At 48.6% G+C, this 20,626-nt stretch overlaps 1 protein-coding gene across 1 annotated transcript; it reads right to left on the bottom strand.

The window, feature by feature from the left end:
* Nucleotides 1-582: 582 nt before the first annotated feature.
* Nucleotides 583-19,348, bottom strand: shha (sonic hedgehog signaling molecule a). The gene is made up of 3 exons (XM_060825131.1): nucleotides 18,657-19,348; nucleotides 11,673-11,934; nucleotides 583-2,368 (listed from the first exon to the last, which is right to left on the bottom strand). Exons 1-3 carry the CDS (start codon nucleotides 18,957-18,959, stop codon nucleotides 1,668-1,670), a joined length of 1,266 nt encoding a protein of 421 aa, XP_060681114.1. The 5' UTR covers nucleotides 18,960-19,348; the 3' UTR covers nucleotides 583-1,667.
* Between the last annotated feature and the right edge of the window lie 1,278 nt (nucleotides 19,349-20,626).

Raw genomic sequence — 20,626 nt, 5'->3', positions numbered from 1 at the left:
AATCACTGCAATGTGCAAACTTGAATAGTGCAAGTCACTCAACTCAGGGACAGTTCGGAGCAGGACTACCTGTCCGCTCCAGTGATACCCGGGTTGGGGCTGGGGGAATGGTCGTTTAGGATTCTCACCCATAAATCGTTATTACATTTTTCAGCCACCAATCCACGTGTGTGTCCAAGAAAGGAAACGCAGTTAAAATACGTTAGAAAAATATTTTTTGCAGTTACTACATGTAAACAATACTCCTTTCTCCAATGTAGTACAGTTACCTTAGGTTTCAGAGAAATTTTATTTTTTAAAAAAAGTTCAAAAACAAAAGCAGCACTGAGGAAAAAAAAATGTTTGTTGTTCGCAAGTGGCAACTCTGCCACGACCAATGTTTTCGTTCATTACCTTTTTCATTAAAAAGTCTCAGAATGATTGAACTAAATTGTCCGACTGTTGTAGTACAAACAATCATTCTGTCTTCAGAATATGGCAGCCTTACAGTGAGTGACACAAGAACATAAATATCTCTTCTAACTTTGCAAAATATTTTAAGGTATCTGTACACAAAGTCATTCACCTTCTCTTAATCAAAAGTTCAGTGTACTTGAAATGCTGTATATTTTAATAATATTCAAAGAGAGCATTTTGGCACATTTCTATATTATAAAACTACTGTATTAAACTATTACAAAATATGCAAATAATACGGTTTAGTAAATTTACAACTGCTTTTGTCGAATTTTAATTCGTATGCAAAAAAAAACTTTGTACAAACTACTATTTTCATTAGAATGTTAATATTCTTTCTCAAGTTTCCTCGCTTTTAAAAAATAATTTCTTCCCATAGAATTCAGTCCCAGTTGTAAGTGATAAAGGCGCCGCTGTGTGACAAATGGACAAATGTCTTTTTTTTTGTCTGGCGCCCACCATTGGCCACGACGCATCTGGGTTTACAAAATAGCATGTTCAACAATAAACAAAAAAAATGTAACTGGGATGGTCAAAACGTTATATTTTTTGCACCTAGATTTTAAATTAAAATAATATATTCTCGTATTTTACACTATTTCAAACAACGAATTGTGATTCAGTTAAGTAATGATCTCTCCAAAATCTAATTTACAATTCTGTGTATAAAAATATAATTTATGGACCCCCCCAACGTAGCGTAACTTTGTCCAGAAGGAAGAGAAAACGAGAACAAGGCAATGTGAGAGCGGAACACAAGGTTAGACGCGTCGATAGTCCGAAGGGACCTCGTTGCTGAAGATACTGAAATGTTTCACGATATCAGACTTTTGTAGAAAAATATATTCTGCGCTCCTTGATCGACCACACAAAATTATTTTCTTCCTGCTAGGGTCAAAGAGAGTTCACCTGGGAATAAATTATCAAAGGAGTTTCTTTTTAAGGCCCTCGAAGTTCCACGTTTGTTTTGGATAAACAAAAAAAAAGCAGAAACAAACAGATAGTGAGAGAAAATGCGAATGCAAACGAAATAAATATTCCCCCAAATCCCCAATAACAGCAAAACAACTGGGGTCTCAAGCTGAAATTCTACTGGATTTCTGTGTGTGTGTGGGTGTTGGTGAGGGTGGTTGGGTGGGTGTGTGGGTGGGAGGGTGGTTCATTGTAAAAGTTTCTTCTTGGGAGAGATTCCCCTTCGCTGTAGAAAGACTTCAGCTGGAGTCCAATGCCATCCCCAGTGGGTGAATAGATGCCTGGTCCAAAACCCATCTGCCTATTTGGTACAGGGCGCTGGAGTACCAGTGGATGCCGCCTTCTTGGCCAGTAATGTTGGCTGTGAACGAGTCACTGAGTGAAAATAAGGACTTGGCCGCGTAACTCATCCTAACCGGCAAGAACGCCCAGTGAGCCAGTGCATGATCCTCTATCACGGCATAGCAAGAGGCCAGGACTTGATTGACCACGAGGGTGCCCTGCACAGTCAGTGGGGCGTAAGCCCCTTCCCTCTCCTCCAAATAAACCTTCTCGACGGTGGCGGCCCGCACTCGCTGGCCGTCTCCGTCCGGCACGTAGACCAGATGGCCCGGCTTCACGTTGCTGGCGAAGGTGGCCCGGAACCGGGGCTGCCCCGGGCTCCGCCGCCGCTGCTGCCCGGCGAACAGCAAGTGAGCCGCTGTGAGGGAGAGCCTCGTCGGGGGCTCCCGCGTCTCGATCACGTAGAACACCTTGCTGGCCTCCCGGGCTGTGTCCAGGAACATGATGAAGTCGGTGTAGAGGAGCCTGCCCTCACGGTCCGCCGCCAGCACCCGGTCTCCCGCTCTCAGGTCCTTCACCGCTTTGGTGGAACCGTTCTCCAGGCTCACTCGGGCTGAGGCTGGGAAGCAGCCTCCAGACTTGGCGGCCACCGAGTTTTCTGTTTGAGAACAAAGGGGAGAGGAAACGCGATTGAGAATCATGTGGGAAAACCGTGTTAAGGGAGTCACAGAGAGAATAGTTCACAGGCAGACAGCACAGGATACATTAGACATCACGGCTACACTGGGGATGACCACTCTCTGGCATAACCCCCTTCCCCTCCCGGTCCCCACACCCCAGCAGCCAATCCAATAGGTGAAGGGGAGTCCCTCACTTTTCCAGAGCTCGGTGATACAGCCCCTGCGGTCCAACTTGTCCGTGCCGACCAGACACCCTAAATTTGTCGGCACTTGGCCCATATCCCTCCATTCCCGTCCCCATCCACACGCCTTTCAATTGTTGTTGTAGTACCAGTGCCTTGGTAACTCCGCTCGATGCCAATCTGCCTTGGCACAGCGCCCAATAACACCCCAGGCTAAGAAAGGCGGCCGAGCAACTTCTCAGACGCTGCCAGACCTGCTGAGTTCCTCCAGCATTCTTGGTTTGTTTCAGATTTCCAGCAACCTCTGTTTAACTTAACCTATTTTTTCTAAACAACCTGTTTGACGGGGGTGTGGGGGGCGGGGGGGGGGGGTGGGGGGCAGTGCCAGTAACACTGTCAGGAACGCCTTTCGGACCCCATGAAATGTTTTGTGGCCGCCCGACCGCTCAATCTTAACGGCAAAATAGCGCCAAACATGGAGGTTTTGAAGGAGTTGAGCTCTGGCTTCCCCCGGCGTATTAACTGCCTGGGCTCGGGAGATGGCAGTATAGCTCCGATCCACACACTCCTCTTTAATAAAGACATGAGGAGTTTAACAGGGGCAATGCAACCTTAAATCGAGTCTAACATTATTCCAGGCGTGCCCGACCGCTCTCTGACCCAGACTAAGGGTTGAGTCTGGCCAAATTGCAGTTTCTAGGTGCAGTGGAATTCCTATAATTCTGTGAACACAGCTTAGGGATAACCTTTGTTCAATCCCTCCATGTCAGGAATCAAGGTCGTGAAGCTTTTCTGAACTGCCTCCAATGAAATGAACATATTTCTTTAAATAAGCGGACCAAAAGTGCTTATGGTGTTCTAGATGTACTCCCTCTGAGTGTTTGGACCTCCTTGTTACAGAGAGCTGTGGGGGCAGAGTCCTTGTGTGTATTTAACGCTAATATTTATTATTGATTAACATTATTGATCAGTAGGTAAATTAAGAATTACGGAGTCTTGGGTCGTATTATGGGCTTAATTGGGAACTGGGGGTGCTGAGGTCTTGAAAACTGGAGATGGACAGTGCTGGCCCAGTCTCCATACTCAAGGCTGCTGCTCGTTAAGTCTGTTAATTTTAAATGACGGGCTCACGGATTTAAAACTCACATTGAATCGATTCCCTGACACCACACCAGCGTCTCTGGACACTGGCGAAGGCCACGCCTCTAAAGACGACAATTATTGAACTATAAGACTCTTTGCTGATGCATTAAATGCCAGAGATATCCAGAAAGTCAGTCAACAGCGCTGTGGGGAGAAATAGAGCTGACTGCCCGATTGTAACTCTATGTTTTTTTGAATGGGTTAAAATCGGGCACACATGGTTAGCATTTCCGATAAATATGTCGCTCTGAGAATTCATCGAAAGTTTGCTCTGCACCGGTGCTGTCAGATCCGCTGAGCATTATCATCATTTTCTATTCATTTCAGATCCCCAGCATCCGCAGTATTTTGCCTGCGTGGTTGAACTTTCATGTCTGTTGGCTGCTTATCCTTGTATTTATAGCAATAAAGAGGACGGCACGTTGAGGAAACTGGCTGGAAAGGGGCTCCAGGGTCCTGCAAACTGACTGAAGATAGAGAGAGAGAGAGAGAACGACTAGGAACCATGGACATAAACGACTAATTCCTGGGGAGCTTATTATTCCAGTAGCTAACAGCACGTGACCTTCGCTCAGAAACGAATTCCCACAGATTAATCACACCAGCGTACAACAATGAACTGAAAGACAATGTATTCCTCTGCATCATCCTGACAGTGTGGTTTTAGAATGGGAACGGCTGCCAGTTCGCTTTCAACTCAGTTCAATTGTTGCACGCTGGAACAGTTCAGGTACAAGAGTTTACCCGCAGTGTCCTGCCGAACCTCCCCTCGAACTAAGGCCTTTAGCATGAATCTAACCGATTGGGATAGTTTATTCTGTTAGAATCTCCGTGAATTTTGCCCCTGAATATTTTGCTCACGAGTTTCAAAAAACAAGTCCGCTTCCCAGGTGAAGCCTCCTCCATTAGAGCATTAGGCACGTGGTATGGAATCGTTCCTGCATTTCGAGAGGATAAGCCAAATAGACTGTCTCCCTCAACCCTCCAAGTCCAGGGTTCCTTGGGGCTGGATACCCTGCAGTCATTTTAAAACAAGGAGTTGAAATTGTACCCAACACTCCAGGCAGACCTTCAGTGTTAGTCCAACATTACTTTGATTCAATCACACGCCCGCTGCGTTGTGTGTTTGTAAAATCTGTTCTCTCATGGTATGTGGGTGTGGGTGTCACTGGCTAGGCCAGCATTGGATGTCCATCTTCATGGCTATTCCACCTTGCTGTGGCCCTTGGGGTCAAATGGACCGGTAAGGACGGCGGGTTTCCTTCTCTGAAGGGCATTGGTTAACCAGGTGGGGTTTAAACGAGAATCACGGGGCCCTATTAGCATTTTAATCCAGACCTTTATTGAATTCAAATTTCACCATCTACCCTTGGTCCCAGAAGATTAGCTTGGGGTTCTGGTTTAGCAGCCCACCGCCAAATGCATTACAGCCTCCCCTCCCTTAAAGGGTAAACGAAAGGGATAATTACGACCTGCCCACCCAGATCCTATATCTCATGCTCGCCTTGATATTTCAAGCAGCTGCTATGTAACACATGAACTTGAGAAGGAGGCCAATCAGCCCTTCGAGTCTGTTCGCCTATTCAATGAGCTCAGAACCTGCCTGAATTCCATTGACCTGCATTGGCTCCATCACTAGTTCCGAATCAGTAGCCCCACGTGCTGAGAAAATGTCTACCCTATCCATCATTTGGGCGTAATAAGGCCAATGCTTACGCTTGCACATTGGAAGCAATACAAACCGTGTCTGTATAGTAATGAATTATTGAAGCCCTGCTATCATTCCAACGAATCTGCGTTTTACTGCTTGGAAAGCCAAAACACCCATCCTGAAACCGATCCCCAAAATTTAACACACTCCGAGATTATTGAGTGAGAGACAGTAGCAGTCCTTCCGCTCCCTGACTCCTTTGAAACCAACTCCGTTCAATAACCAAACGGGTACCTTAGTTTCGTAAATCATTGTAAGCGCTCACTTCTGAGCCCGCGGTCTCATCCATTCATTGAGTACATGTGTGGCGGGGTAGTGTGGGCTCACCTACAGATTCGGGGGAAGCCTGAGGAAAGGGGACTATGGCACAGGTAATGAGATGTTGGGCAAGCCACTGTGAGGTCAGACAGGGGCAGGGTTCACTAAACAAGCCATTCGAGTATACTATTTTTACTTGGTCTGTACTTATAAACAGCAAAGCCCTCATTTTCAGCAGGCGGTTATGAATCACAATTCGGGACCAACCTGGCATGCAAAGGCATTAGATTCCTACTCAAGCAAGATACTGTGGAAGCTGGAAATCCCAGTTTTTTTAAAAAAAGGAAACAGACACTGGAAATACTCAGCAACTCAGGCGGCGTCTGTGGAGTGAGGCAGGTGCTGGCGTTTGGCCCTGGTGAAAGGGATGAAGTCAGCCTCTGTCTGGACTCAATGCCAGTTAGCGGGTACATGCAACACTGCATTTCAAAACCAAAAAAAAGCGTGGCGTTAAAAATGGTATTTGTGTTTTAGATGCTACATATTGTATCGCTGAGTTTATTAGGATAGAAAGTTAAGATCGAAAGATAAATACATTGCTATCTATGGTATGTACACCAATGATTAGATAAATAAATGACAGGTAGATTGATAGGCAGACAGATAATTAGATAGATGCATTGAGATAGTTGGGTGTAGGTAGGTAAATATAGAGAGATGGATAGATATATGTGGATAGGTAGATTGATGTAGACGCTTAGATAGATAGAAAGATAGATATAGATGGAAGGATAGATGGAGATAGGTTGATAGATATACTGTATATGGATAGATAGATGGATAAAGTCATAGAGTCATAGAGATGTACAGCATGCTCCAACTCGTCCATGACCAGATATCCTCGATAAATCTAATCCCATTTGCCAGCATTTGGCCCCATATCCCTCTGAACTCTTCCTGTTCATATACCCATTCGGATGGCTTTTAAACTCTGTCATTGTACCAGCTTCTACCACTTCCTTTGGCAGCTTGTTCAGATAGACAGACAGACGGATAGATATAGTTATTTCCATCAAATAAGTGATAAGAAAATGGATCGAAAGAACTGAAGAAATCGGTTGCAGAATGGCTTGGAGATATTTCCAGTTTCTGTGATGCATGTACTGATTAAACCACAACGAAAGGTTAGAAGAGTTGACTTTCTTCATTGCTTGGGGCATCTACTTATCTACCCCTTCCATTCCTCCCCCGTCTGTCCTTTTCCCGAAGAAAATCGGGGTTGAATCTTCAGAAAGCGGTTTGTTATTAGACAGGTGCCAGTTGGAAAAGGAGCCTGTCAATTCACTTCATTTCAACGTGAGGGTTTTCTAAGTAAACCACTTAAAAGCAATTCTTAAGATGTTGCATATGAATGTCGCATATTTTAGGCGGATAATCAAGGACGCGGCAGAATAAGATATAGAGGAGGTTGCGAAATGTCTGAGAAAGTTGGGCAGCTAATAGCGAGAAGGGAAATGGATCATTGGCTTGGCCAGAAACCAAGGTCCAACGCTGGCACTGAATAAAACAAAGTCCCTTCTGTTTTTGGGGAAAACATTGATTAATAAGGGAGGAGAGAGAAAAACCCCCAGCAAATAACATTTTATGGGTTTGTTAACGAGTTTGTCACGCCTGTTACTGATTTGCAAGACTTGTCACAGATTATACGCAAGCTAAGAGAAAATAAAAGTTGGTTGTCTTCTGGTAGGAAGTGTGTGTAGAAATAAGGGCTAGGGATGGGTTAGTGTTGGGGGAGCGAGCAGCACTCAGTGACAGAGGCAAGCAGATTGGAAGTGCTTCTGGATTAGTGGTGCTGGAAGAGCACAGCAGTTCCACATCCTAAAGGAGCCTTCCGCATCCATCAAAGTTTTACCTGCACATCCACCAATATCATTTATTGTATCCGTTGGTCCCGATGCGGTCTCCTCTACATTGGGGAGACTGGCTCCTAGCAGAGGGCTTTAGGGAACATCTCCAGGACAGCCGCACCAATCAACCACACCGCCCCGTGGCCCAACATTTCAACTCCCCCTCCCACTCTGCCGAGGACATGGAGGTCCTGGACCTCCTTCACCGCTGCTCCCTCACCACCAGACACCAGGAGGAAGAACGTCTCATCTTCCGCCTCGGAACACTTCAACCCCCAGGGCATCAATGTGGACTTCAACAGCTTCCCCATTTCCCCTTCCCCCACCTCATCCTAGTTTCAAACTTCCAGCTCAGCACTGTCCCCATGACTTGTCCTACCTGCCTATCTCCTTTTCCACCTATCCACTCCACCCTCTCCTCCCTGACCTATCACCTTCATCCTCTCCTCCACTCACCTATTGTACTCTATGCTACTTTCTCCCCACCCCCACCCTCCTCTAGCTTATCTCTCCATGCTTCAGGCTCTCTGCCTTTATTCCTGATGAAGGGCTTTTGCCCGAAACGTCGATTTCGCTGCTCGTTGGATGCTGCCTGAACTGCTGTGCTCTTCCAGCACCACTAATCCAGAATGGAAGTGCTGGCGAGCTCTGTATGTGTGTGTTTGTTGCGGGTGACAACTCCAGCGGCGGAAATTTATCTCAAAAGCTCCTCTGTGAAGTGATGATTTGGAGATGCCGGTGTTGGACTGGGGTGTACAAAGTTAAAAATCACACAACACCAGGTTATAGTCCAACTGGTTTAATTGGAAGCACACTCGCTTTCGGAGCGTCGCTTCCAATTAAACCTGTTGGACTATAACCTGGTGTTGTGTGCTTTTTAACTCTATGGAGTGAGTGTGGGAATGGAGAGGGGGAGGGTGACAGAGGGGTGAGGCTGGGTCCATTGCCGTCTAATTAAAATCCGCTCAAGGGGCCGTATTGTCGATCTGATTCAGCTAATGGAGGAGATACTCCTGGAGAGAGAGAAAAGGGAGAGGACGTCTCCACTTTCTTTCCCAGCTCTCGGGCTGTTTGTTCAGGTGCACAAGCCCCTGTTGTGTTAATTCACACACACACACTACACGCCAGAGTGCAGGCTCTTGCGAAAGAGAGAGAGAGGGAGAGAAAACAGCCCGGTTATTTGCACAACAGAAACACCACTGTTCCGATTTGCCTGGCCACTCGAGATGTGTATTTGAATTTTAAGTAAGCAAGATTGCTTTTAGATGCAGCCCATCATCAATGTCCCCTTCTCTCATTCGGCCCGTCTGACAATGGTTCAGGGGCTTGAGCCAATTCATCTTTGCATTCCTATCCCCGGGATCATACTTTTAGCAAATACAGATGGAGAGAGCGAATCTTCCTGGCCGGAATGTTTTTTTCTCTCTCTCTCCTTCTCTCCCCAGCAGACAGCATCTAATCTGCTCATCTGATTCCCCGTCATGAAATAGTGGGGGACCAAACGGATGGGAGATTGAGTTCACAGTCTTTTCCAATAGCCCGCTTGGTTTCCGTCACACGCCCCACATGACACAGACTGAAATGAGCCGGTGTGTTTAGAATTTTAAGTTATAGATTTGACACTCTCCTATTTAAAGTGAGGCCCGGGATTACAGTCGCTTTTAGATGAATCTTCACGGAATTCTTATCTGTAATTCAAGGACTCCTGTGCTGCCGCCTGCCCTTGGCCCGGTAAATCCTTGATTAAGACAGTGTGTGGCGTTGCAAGTACGGTGAATGAGCGGCTGCAGCTTTATCGGCTTGTCTCTGTGTGTATCTATGTGTGTCTGTCTGTGTGTATCTGTGTGTGTCTGTGCGTGTGTTTGTGTCTGTATGTGTGTGTCTGTGTCTGAGTGTATCTGTATGTGTGTGTCTGTGTGCGTGTGGGTGTCTATGTGTGTCTGCGTGTGTCTCTGTGTGTATCTGTGTGTGTCTATGTGTATCTGTGTGTGTGTCTGTCGCTGTGTGTGTCTGTGTCTGTGTGTGTCTGTGTCTGTGTGTCTGTGTCTGTGTGTTTGTGTCTGTATGTGTGTGTCTGTGTCTGTGTGTATCTGTATGTGTGTGTCTGTGTGCGTGTGGGTGTCTATGTGTGTCTGCGTGTGTCTTTGTGTGTATCTGTGTCTGTGTGTGTGTCTGTCGCTGTGTGTGTCTGTGTCTGTGTGTGTCTGTGCCTGCGTGTGTGTCTGTGTATGTGTCTGTGCCTGTGTGTGTCTGTGTCTGTGTATCTGTATGTGTGTGGCTGTGTCTGTGCTGTGTGTCTGTGTCTGTCTGTGTGTCTGTGTCTGTCTGTGTGTGTCTATGTGTATGTCTGTGTCTATCTCTGTGTCTGTGTGTGTCTGTGTACGTGTGCGTATTCCTAAAATAATATCACAAAGTGCAAGATTGCACGGACTCACAGAGCTGGAAAACCATACGGCACTTAAAACACAAACGGAAGTCTATCTCTCTCTCTCCCTCTCTCTCTCTATGCAACAACTTCCAATCCGAATGGATGCTCTCGTTAACTACAGGAAGGTTCAGGGACTGATCATCTCAGACGGTGCTGTCTACCGAATGGGTGCCCTTTGTAGTGGCGTGTGAGAAATAGACAGGCAGACAGTATGAAGAGATCGGTAAATAGACGCAGCCAGGTTGGAGCTGGGGACCTTTTTTGTTCAACTGGACTCAAACAAGTCAACCAAACGGAGAACAAATGAGCTGCAAAACCATGAAGCAATATGGAGGGATTCAGCAAGGTCTATATAGAAAGTCTGTCTCAGTTTTCGCCCTAACATTCAATTTAAAAAATCCATTACTCACGATGATTCATTTCCTTGGGTATTATGTTTGTACCTAAAGTAGGTTATCAACCGGGTCACATCCAGATAGCTCAAACTCACCGCGCATTTGGCGCCTCAGGTTATAAATTGTGACAAAATTGTGCTGGGGTTTCCTTAGAAAACCACACCTTGAGAGTGGAGGTAGGATGGTGCTGACGTTCAGAGTTTGTTTTCAAGCTGCTGTTCATGTTTTGAAGGGCTCTTGGAACTCTGTTTATAAAGTGTGGGCCGCGCGTTTGCTCACAGGGATTTCATTCCAAAGCTGTGTGCGAGCGGACACTTGGTTCGAAAGGCTGGTGCAGTCTTTCGCTGCTGTAGGGATCTGGTTAACCAGAGAGGGCTTTCAGTCCTGGCATATTAATCAGTCACTGGCAGATGTGGCTGCTAACAGCGAACTGTTAGGCCCAACATAACACCCCTGATAAACTCGGTGTGGATACACACTATGCTTTTAGCAGTCAGTCAGCTCCCCACTTCTTCACTATTCAGTTGACCACTGACCAACCGGGCTTGGCTCGATGGCAAATATTGGGGACGTTTATTTCCTCACGTAGGTCGGGATTTGCCAGTCATTCCCCCCACCCTCCGCCCCCGCCCCCGTCCAACCAACTCTCGCCAATTCCACTTCCCCAGGGTCCAGTGCTATACCAGGAAGACTGGTCCTAACTGGACTCAGAAGCGGGGAGCTGGGTAAAGTCCAACGTCAACCACAAACTATGCCCGCACTCTGGCGATGGACGTGTAACTTGCCCGGACGCCCCTGTGAAACAGTCCGCGCTTTTCCACCCTGGGAGACAGTCGGAGGCTATTCGGGGACACTCCTGATTAGTTTTGGTTCGGAGTCCTGAAGATTAATCAAAACTTGAACAAATAAAACGGTTGGATTATGAACCCGGGCCAGCGATTATCGCCTCTTTAAGAGAGCATCCTCATTTATTGCATCCTTCCTATCACTCTCCATGAATTAATGGCCCGCGTTATTTATTGTCACGTCAGTGGGATTCCTCTGTAATGCTTCAGCGCTCCCCCACCCCCCCCCCCACCTCACCCCTGCAGGGAATGCCAGGAAGCGATGACTGGCGCCTGGGGTGCCTTGAGATTAAAAAGTGTGCAAATGCAGGTATGAAATATGGCCGTGTTCATCAGGAGCAGTCTAGCGGAGGGGGGTGAGGTGGGGAATGGGGGGAAAAAAGGCGGGCAGTCCCTTTCCAGCGCTACCTCACCTGCTTTGACTGAACAGTGAATGTGGGCCTTGGACTCGTAGTAGACCCAGTCGAAGCCCGCCTCCACCGCCAGCCTGGCCAACATGCCGTACTTGCTCCTGTCACGGTCCGAGGTGGTAATGTCCACGGCCCGGCCTTCGTAATGCAGCGACTCCTCCGAGTGATGGCCGTCCTCATCCCAGCCCTCTGTCACCCTGAGCTTCACCCCGGGCCATTGGTTCATCACTGAGATCGCCAGGGAATTCAATTTGTCTTTACATCTCTTCCGAGGGCGTCAGGGAAAGGGACACAGAGACAGAGAGAAAGGCAAAGTCATTAAGCATACCCGGCCAATGTTATTGTGTTTCCGTTATGGCATAGAATGGAACAGTTAATTGAGGGAGCATTCGATATTTATTTCAGCATTGACCAAATGGGAGCATAGAAACAAGAGGAGGTGTCCACCACTCGGCCCTTCCAATCCTTATACCCGTTGATCGCTTTGATCGGACTGCCAATACAGAAGACCAGGCTAATATTCTGTAGGACATTGGTTCAATCGCCCTGTCCAACATACCCACACCAAACACACACACACTTGCACACACACACACACATACACACACCACATACATAAACCACACATACACCACACAACACACACATACACCACACACACACATACACCACACACACACACACACACACATTTGAATTCAATAACAAATTAAAATTGATCCTTTATAAGACACGTCCGCACAGAGACGAAAGAGCCGGCATGTTCATAGGGAAAAGCATACCGGAATCTCCATCCTCAGAGTGCTGTTCAGGAGGAAGCCTAGGGCCCGTTCAATAACCTACTCAAACCCCTGGGTTCCTCCTCAGAATCGGCGCTTTCCTCAATTCCTCTTAGCTCAATCACTCGAAAGGCGTGAAGCAAGCGAGAGCCAGTGATCTCTGACCACCTGGAACTCTGAAGAGCCCTTCCGGATGCTGATCTCCGGCTCAGGCTCAACCATCCTGAAGGGACTACGGGAAGATAGGGGCAGCGCGGAGTCCTCTTCAGGGTCCCTAACTCAATTGATTCTGGAAGATGTGGGTTTCTACACCCCCCCCTCCCCACCCCAACCTCTCAAGCCCCACACACATGCACACCAATATCTTTCACCCGAATTCTAGGCTAAATCTACACTGAGAGGATGCATCCTTATAATTCCTGGCTCTAATCTCGGCGTGGATTCGGATGCTTGACCGTAGATGGCCCCAGACCAATGTATAAAACCAATCCGGGCCCACAAAGGCCCCTTTCAGAGCACAGAATCGGTGTGCGAGTGTGTGTGGGTGTGCGTGTTGGAAGGGGAGTGGTTGCGGGGTTGGGGGTAATGAAATGAAGAGAGAGCTAGTTAATGTATACATAGAGGGGGTGAGGGCTGAGGATCTTGCCGCCTGGCTCCCTCGGACTTGGCCAGCGCTGACGCACTGCGCGGAAGACGCATCACTACCAGCACTGGCTAAGGCCAGGCAAGATAATGCAGCGAGCAGTTCTGCCTGGGCATCATTGCTTATCAATCTTCCCCATTAGGATCCGAGGCAAAAAGAACAAATAAAAAACAATGGTGAACGGACATCAACAAGTCAATGGGGATAGTAAGGACTGCAGATGCCGGGTCCCGATCCGACACGTCGACTTCCCTCCTCCCCTGGTGCTGCCTGACCTGCTGTGCCTTTCCAGCATCACACTTCAGCACCAAACCAACGCCTGTCTCGGTTTAGCTGTGAACAGCTGGAAGGAGGGATGGGATTGAGACAGATATTTCACGAGAATAGTATCAGAGAGAAAGAGCGTCCTCAAATGCCCCTTTCTCTGAGGGCAATTTCTGCTCATGTTCACACACAATACCGACCCCTTCCCCCAAACACACACACACACACACACACAGGCACACATACACACACAGACACACACACACATACATACATACACAGACATACACACAGACATACATACACACACATATAGACACACATACAAAGACACACATACATACACCGACACAGACACACACACACATACATACACAGACATACACTCATAGACACACATACACACATACACACACAGACACACATACATACACAGATAGACATACAAAGACACACATACACACACATACACACAGATACACATACACAGACACACACGCACAGACACAGACACACACAGGCACACATACACACACTGATAGACACGCATACACATACACACACAGACCCAGACACACACACAGACACATACACATACACAGACACACACACATACACACACAGACACACAAAGACACAGATACACAGACACACACAGACACACAGATGCACTCGTACACACACTGACACTGATACACATACACATACACATACACACAGACACAGACATACACAGACACACACTCATAGACACACATACACACACACATGCACACAGACACACACAGACACACGCATACACATACACATACACACACAGACACAGACACACACACAGGCATACAAAGAGATACAAACGCTCGCACACTTACACACGCAGATGCACTCGCATCCACACAAAGACAAAACTCGCCCCCCCCCCCTCACACAGACACAGACACACAGTCTCTCACACACAGATAGACGGAGCATATTCCACCCAGCAGCCAGTCAGATCCCACTCCGTATTCTCTTTATTCTCTTCTGCAAGTTGCCCTTTGCACATGGCCCGAGCTGCACTGAGAGCTCACTCTAACCATTACACCGACTCACGGACGGGCACACATCTGCCGCAGGCTGGGAGCCGGGCAGGGAGTGCGGGTCAAGGAGAGGCCGTTTATCGCGACTGTGCAGAAGCAGCAGATCCGGGGAGTTGGTAATCTCGGGCTTTGACCCAGAGACAGGCTCGGTGGAAGGTGGCAACCCCTGCTCTCGTTCACGGTCCTCCTGGGCCGGGGACTGCAGGCGGGTTCTGAGCAGCGAGCAGCCCAGCGCACAGTGCTAGCCCGGCGGATGCTCCGGACAGCAAAGCCGCTGTCAGAGCACCAAGAGCCTGTGTCCACCCAAACTCACCGACATCGGGAAATGAGACAGAGAGACAGAGAGAGAGGGAGAGAGAGACGGGGAGAAAGAGACAGAAAGACAGGAAGAAAGAGAGACAGAGAGACGGGAAGAGAGAGAGAGACCAAATCATTCGGCAGCTACCTGCCGACACAAACAGCTCGGCGCCGTTGTCAAATGTGGGAATTACGGAGGGGAGTACAGGCTCAGTTGGAACACACCACCCTCCATTCCCCATCCACACCCCACCCTCCATTCCCCATCCACATCCCACCCTCCATTCCCCATCCACATCCCACCCTCCATTCCTCATCCACTTCCCACCCTCCATTCCCCATCCACATCCCACCCTCCATTCCCCATCCACATCCCACCCTCCATTCCCCATCCACACACCACCCTCCATTCCCCATCCACACCCCACCCTCCATTCCTCATCCACTTCCCACCCTCCATTCCCCATCCACATCCCACCCTCCATTCCTCATCCACATCCCACCCTCCATTCCTCATCCACTTCCCACCCTCCATTCCCCATCCACATCCCACCCTCCATTCCCCATCCACATCCCACCCTCCATTCCCCATCCACACACCACCCTCCATTCCCCATCCACATCCCACCCTCCATTCCCCATCCACATCCCACCCTCCATTCCCCATCCACACCCACTCTCCATCCCTCATCCACATCCCACCCTCCATTCCCCATCCACATCCCACCCTCCATTCCTCATCCACACCCCACCCTCCATTCCTCATCCACACCCCACCCTCATTCCCCATCCACATCCCACCCTCCATTCCCCATCCACATCCCACCCTCCATTCCCCATCCACATCCCACCCTCCATTCCTCATCCACACCCCACCCTCCATTCCTCATCCACACCCCACCCTCATTCCCCATCCACACCCCACCCTCATTCCCCATCCACATCCCACCCTCCATTCCCCATCCACATCCCACCCTCCATTCCCCATCCACATCCCACCCTCCATTCCCCATCCACACACCACCCTCCATTCCCCATCCACACCCCACCCTCCATTCCCCATCCACATCCCACCCTCCATTCCCCATCCACACCCACTCTCCATCCCTCATCCACACCCCACCCTCCATTCCTCATCCACACCCCACCCTCCATTCCCCATCCACACCCCACCCTCCATTCCCCATCCACACCCCACCCTCCATTCCTCATCCACACCCCACCCTCCATTCCCCATCCACACCCCACCCTCCATTCCTCATCCACACACCACCCTCCTTTTCTCATCCACACCCCACCCTCCATTCCTCATCCACATCCCACCCTCCATTCCTCATCCACATCCCACCCTCCATTCCCCATCCACACCCCACCCTCCATTCCTCATCCACACCCCACCCTCCATTCCCCATCCACTCTCCACCAGCTATCTCTCATCCACACAACACCCTCTATCATTCAATCATCTCACACACCTTCCATCCCTTATTCACCGTCCTTACATCCGCTCTCTACTTCCCTCTCTCACCCTCGAGGCTCTGACCGCAGTCCCATCCCATATACCCACATATCCGCGCGGCCCTCTGCCTCAGACTTTTCCAGTAGAAGCAGTATTCTCGTGTCTGGGCTGGCGGCTCTCACACCGGGGAAGGATGGGTTAGGGTCAGCTAGGCGGAGAGGCGTGCGGGGGACGGGGGTGGGCGGGTGGGGGCGTGGGCGAAGGGGAACTGCTGCGGTGTCTATGAGAGCTGAACTTGACCTTCAAGCGAGATAAAGTCTGACTGTGGGGTAATTCCCAGGCAGGACACTGGTGTGTGTGTGTGTGTGAGAGTGTGTATGTATGTGCGTGAGTGTGAGTAACTGTGTGTGTGTGTGTAAGTGTGCATGTGTGTGTAGTGTGTGTGAGAGAGAGGATGTGCGTGTGAGCGTGTGTGTGTGAGAGAGTATATGTGTATGCGTGTGTGACTGTGTGCGTGTGAGCGTGTTTGTAAGTGTGCATGTGTGTGTAGTGTGTGTGCATGTGTGAGAGCGTATGTGTATGTGTGCGTATATGTGTGTGTATGAGTGTGAGTGTGTGTGTATGTGCGCGTGTCTGTGTATGTGTGTGTTTTTGTGTGTGTGTATGTGTATGAGTTTGTGTGTGAGTGTGTGTGTATGAGTGTGAGTGTGTGTGTATGTGTGTGTATGTGTATGAGTGTGTGTGTTTGTGTGTGTATGTGTGTGTGTGTGAGTGCGTGAGTGTGAGTGTATGTATGTGTGAGTGTATGTGTGAGTGTGAGTGTGTGTGTGTGTGTGTGAGTGTGAGTGTGTGAGTGTATGTATGTGTGTTGCTGCCGGCTTCAGAGTGGCAGACAGCGACAGAAGGTCATAAGTTCAAACACTGGCAGCTAATGCAGGATCCGTGTCGAGATGCAGCTTATTCCCAGGACATACCGTCCCTGCTCTGTTCACTCGCCTCGGCAGCCTCACAGAGACTGCACCGGGGGGAATTCAAACCACAGCCAGCAATTTCTGAACCAAGCTTGCGAAGAAGGGCAATTTTATTGCACATTCCTGCCCTCCCATCCAAAAACCTCGTTTACTGCCACCCCCCCCCACCCCCCTCTCCCCTCTCCCCGGAATCCCGACCCGAGAAACAGAATGCGGTGAGTTGCAATGACTCCTGGTTATAAAGAGAGAGAGAGAGAGAGAGACGAAGATGAAACTGTAATCAGTACGAGATCGATAATGGAAAAGGAAGTGGAGCTGAAAATTCGAGCCGTGCTTGTGAGTGAGTGTGTGTGTGAGAGAGAGAGAGGGGGGGAAGAGTTGGAGCCGGCTGTCGGAGCACTGAGCAAGGGCAGAGACTGCCGTGAATCCCGGCAAAGGATGAGAGCAGTCTCCTCAAAAAGCAGCAGGGCAAAGGGTGTGGTGTGGTGCTGCGGAGCTCGGCTGGAGCACAGGAGTGTTCCACGCGTTTGCTTATAAACATTAAACCACTCCAATCGCTTAAAAGGGTAATATCGGTGCGTCTGCGTACACCCCCACCCCTTGACTTCATCCCTCCCTTGTTGACACACCGTGTGTAGATTAAATAGACGGGATTCAGACCCTCAGGGAGACGCTAACATCCCGCTAGCGAATGTCGGTGGGGCCCACCACCAGCGCCTTTACCCTGATCCCAGAGAGAGAGAGGAACTCGCTCTGACTCCGCCATTAGCTTGAATCAAGGCAAAAAGAAAATATATAAATTGCCCCAATTGCCGGCTAGCCCCGTTGCCTTTTTAAGTGCGAATCGGAGCAAGACGCGCACACCCGAGCACTCTCACTCGCCCCTCTTAAAGGGAATATCAATACATTCGGCAGACACAACAGCGCAGGAGTGAAATGTTGATGTGCACGGTCAGGTCAATACACAGTCAAGGAGAAGGAGCGAAAGATGGATCGATTCTCCCTCCCTCCCTCTCTCTCTGCTATATTTAGAAAAAGACAGCCTCATTAAGTCAGATCTGCGAGATTCAGGAGCTATTTTATTTGGAGAGACACGGCGAGATATATATATATATATATATGGAAGAGAGAGAGACACAGAGAGAGAGAGAGAATAAAAATGTCAAAGGGACGGTCCGGCTGTGGGCTCTCGTGTACTCTGATGGATCAAAGTCCAGTGGCGCAAACAAGTGCAAACACATTCACAAACCCAATTTCAAGATGCGTTGCTTGCCAACAGAATGATAATAAAAAAAGCTAAAAAAAACAACAAACCCGAGAATCTATAAAGTTTCCTCCAATATCCTACCGCCGCCCCCACGGGCAGTCTCGGCAATCTGCGGGACATACCCCTTCAAACAATTCACCCCGTTAAAAAAAAGAGGGAAATGAGGTGTGGAGAGAGGGAGAAAGGCAGGAATTTGCCCCCCCCCTCCCCAATCCCCCCCTCACCTACCTGTGTCATCAGCCTGTCAGCTCCCGTGTTCTCTTCGTCTTTAAAAATAATGTCCGGATTGTAATTGGGTGTCAATTCCTTGAACCTCTCCGAGTTCCGGGTTATTTTGCCTTCGTATCTGCCACTTGCTCCCAGTGTCTTCTCGGCCACGTTGGGGATGTACTGCTTGTAACCGAGTGGGGTCAGTTTTCGGGGGTGTCTCCTCCGCCCGTAGCCCCGGCCTGGCCCACAGGCGTTCACGGGCGAGACAAGAGAACAGCAAACCAATCCCACGAACACAATTCGCGTCAACATCATGTCCATAGAATCCAATCACTCGGGGTTCCTAATACTCGCACTGTGTGTGTGTGTGTGTGTCTTCCTTTCTCGCCTTCGATTCCGCACAACACAGGTGCTGAAATGGCACGGGTTTAGCCCTTCGATAACGGTTACACATCCACAGCTCTTTTCACTGCGGCTTTCTCTTGAGGATGCATGTGTGTGCGTGGAAAAGGGGGGAGAAAATAAAAAAAAGGACTAAATGCTGTTTAAAGGATACGAGAGCTGGAGACGCTGCAGAGAGACTGGGTGTACAGCAATGTAATATAGCTTCAGAAAGGCACAACGGTGGGATCTGATTGGCCAGCCGGCAGCTACAAGCTTCTGATGTCTCTCACCAAAACTAACAATTTCCGAAAATTTCACCTGAAGATCTGGCGTATCAGGAGCGGGAGGAGGACTGCTCCTCGTTATGAAAACATCAATTACAACTTGTTTTCATTGCCACGTCTGCCCCGCCCTGCAAACGCATATCAATTCGCCGCGTAAAGTCTCCGCGACTTGACACACGGGGAACGGCGGAGCGAGCCGCTGATCGAAGTGCTCGAATTTGTCACCCCCCCCCCCCCCCTTCTCCCTCCCTCCCCATTTGGAGAGACGATCTTGTTAACAGCTGCCGTCTGGCGCTATGTATCTCGGAGCGAAAGAGATTGTTTTTTTGTGTTGTTCAGAGAAATTCCGCCACATGCGAATGTAACAAATGTGCAAATCTGTAAATAAGATGACAACAAGCAAAGTTGTCATTTCTTCCACTACCCTGTTGATATTTCAGACAAACTGAATTTCCCATTGAAATCAGAACTTTGTCCTTATTTTTCTGTAAAGCTAAATGAATAGTAGCCAAGACCAAAATTTATTCATTTTCCCCTCAAACTGCACAATCTGCCCTTTTGACATCCCTTTAGCCTAAATAGTTCACAGATATTATTTTCTGTGAGAAAGTTGACCGTTAGTTTAAGCTAGCACATTATTTTTTGAATAATGTTGGTACTGTGAACAAACACTTCCAATAGTCTCTTGGACAGTATTCTCCGATCCGGATCTTTGTTGTAAAACGAGACCAGGACATGAAATACATCATTTACTGTCCCGTCACAAAACCCATACTAGGAATTACTAACTGAAAAGGAGTCGACTGCCTGGGTACTGAAGGGTACGGAGTGAAAAGTTGCTTCATTTATCCCGTACCCCTTCTGTGCCGTCCAATTCGACTTTTTATAGGTGACCACAGGGGACTGGGGCATTCGGGATGGGGCGAATAGGGCAGACTGACATTTGCAAAAGCAGTTTGCCAGGAATTGTGCAGCAGGCGAAAGGATAATTTAAAATTCATTACTATCTCACGCAACGTAGCAACAGCAACAAAAGATGTTTTTTTTTAAAAAAAAATCCCACCCCACGTATATGAAAAGGTTACATTCGAAAATGAGGGTGTCCCAGGGTTTGTGTGTTCTTGGCAGTCTAGCTTGTTAAGGTGAAGTGGGGACAACATTGTGCCTGACCAGCATTGAACCTATTCAATGGGATCTTTTAGTACATCTCATCACGATGATATTTCAGCCGAAGATTAGAGCATTCCTCCTTACTTTAAAAAAAATCCAACAACTTTTACTTACAACGAAGTTTATTAAAACAGAAATAAAAACTTTCAA

Source organism: Hemiscyllium ocellatum, chromosome 5 (assembly GCF_020745735.1).
Source record: "Hemiscyllium ocellatum isolate sHemOce1 chromosome 5, sHemOce1.pat.X.cur, whole genome shotgun sequence".
NCBI lineage: Eukaryota > Metazoa > Chordata > Chondrichthyes > Orectolobiformes > Hemiscylliidae > Hemiscyllium > Hemiscyllium ocellatum.
The sequence above is the reverse complement of the archived record's forward strand: the minus strand, read 5'-3'. Positions and strand labels throughout refer to the sequence as shown.

Excerpts from the sequence above, each read along its gene's own strand:
- shha (XM_060825131.1), bottom strand. The coding sequence starts at position 18,959 with ATGGACATGATGTTGACGCGAATTGTGTTCGTGGGATTGGTTTGCTGT. Across the intron at positions 11,935-18,656 it reads CTGACAGGCTGATGACACAG|AGATGTAAAGACAAATTGAA; the intron begins GTAGGTGAGGGG and ends CGCCCTCGGAAG. Across the intron at positions 2,369-11,672 it reads TCACTGTTCAGTCAAAGCAG|AAAACTCGGTGGCCGCCAAG; the intron begins GTGAGGTAGCGC and ends GTTCTCAAACAG.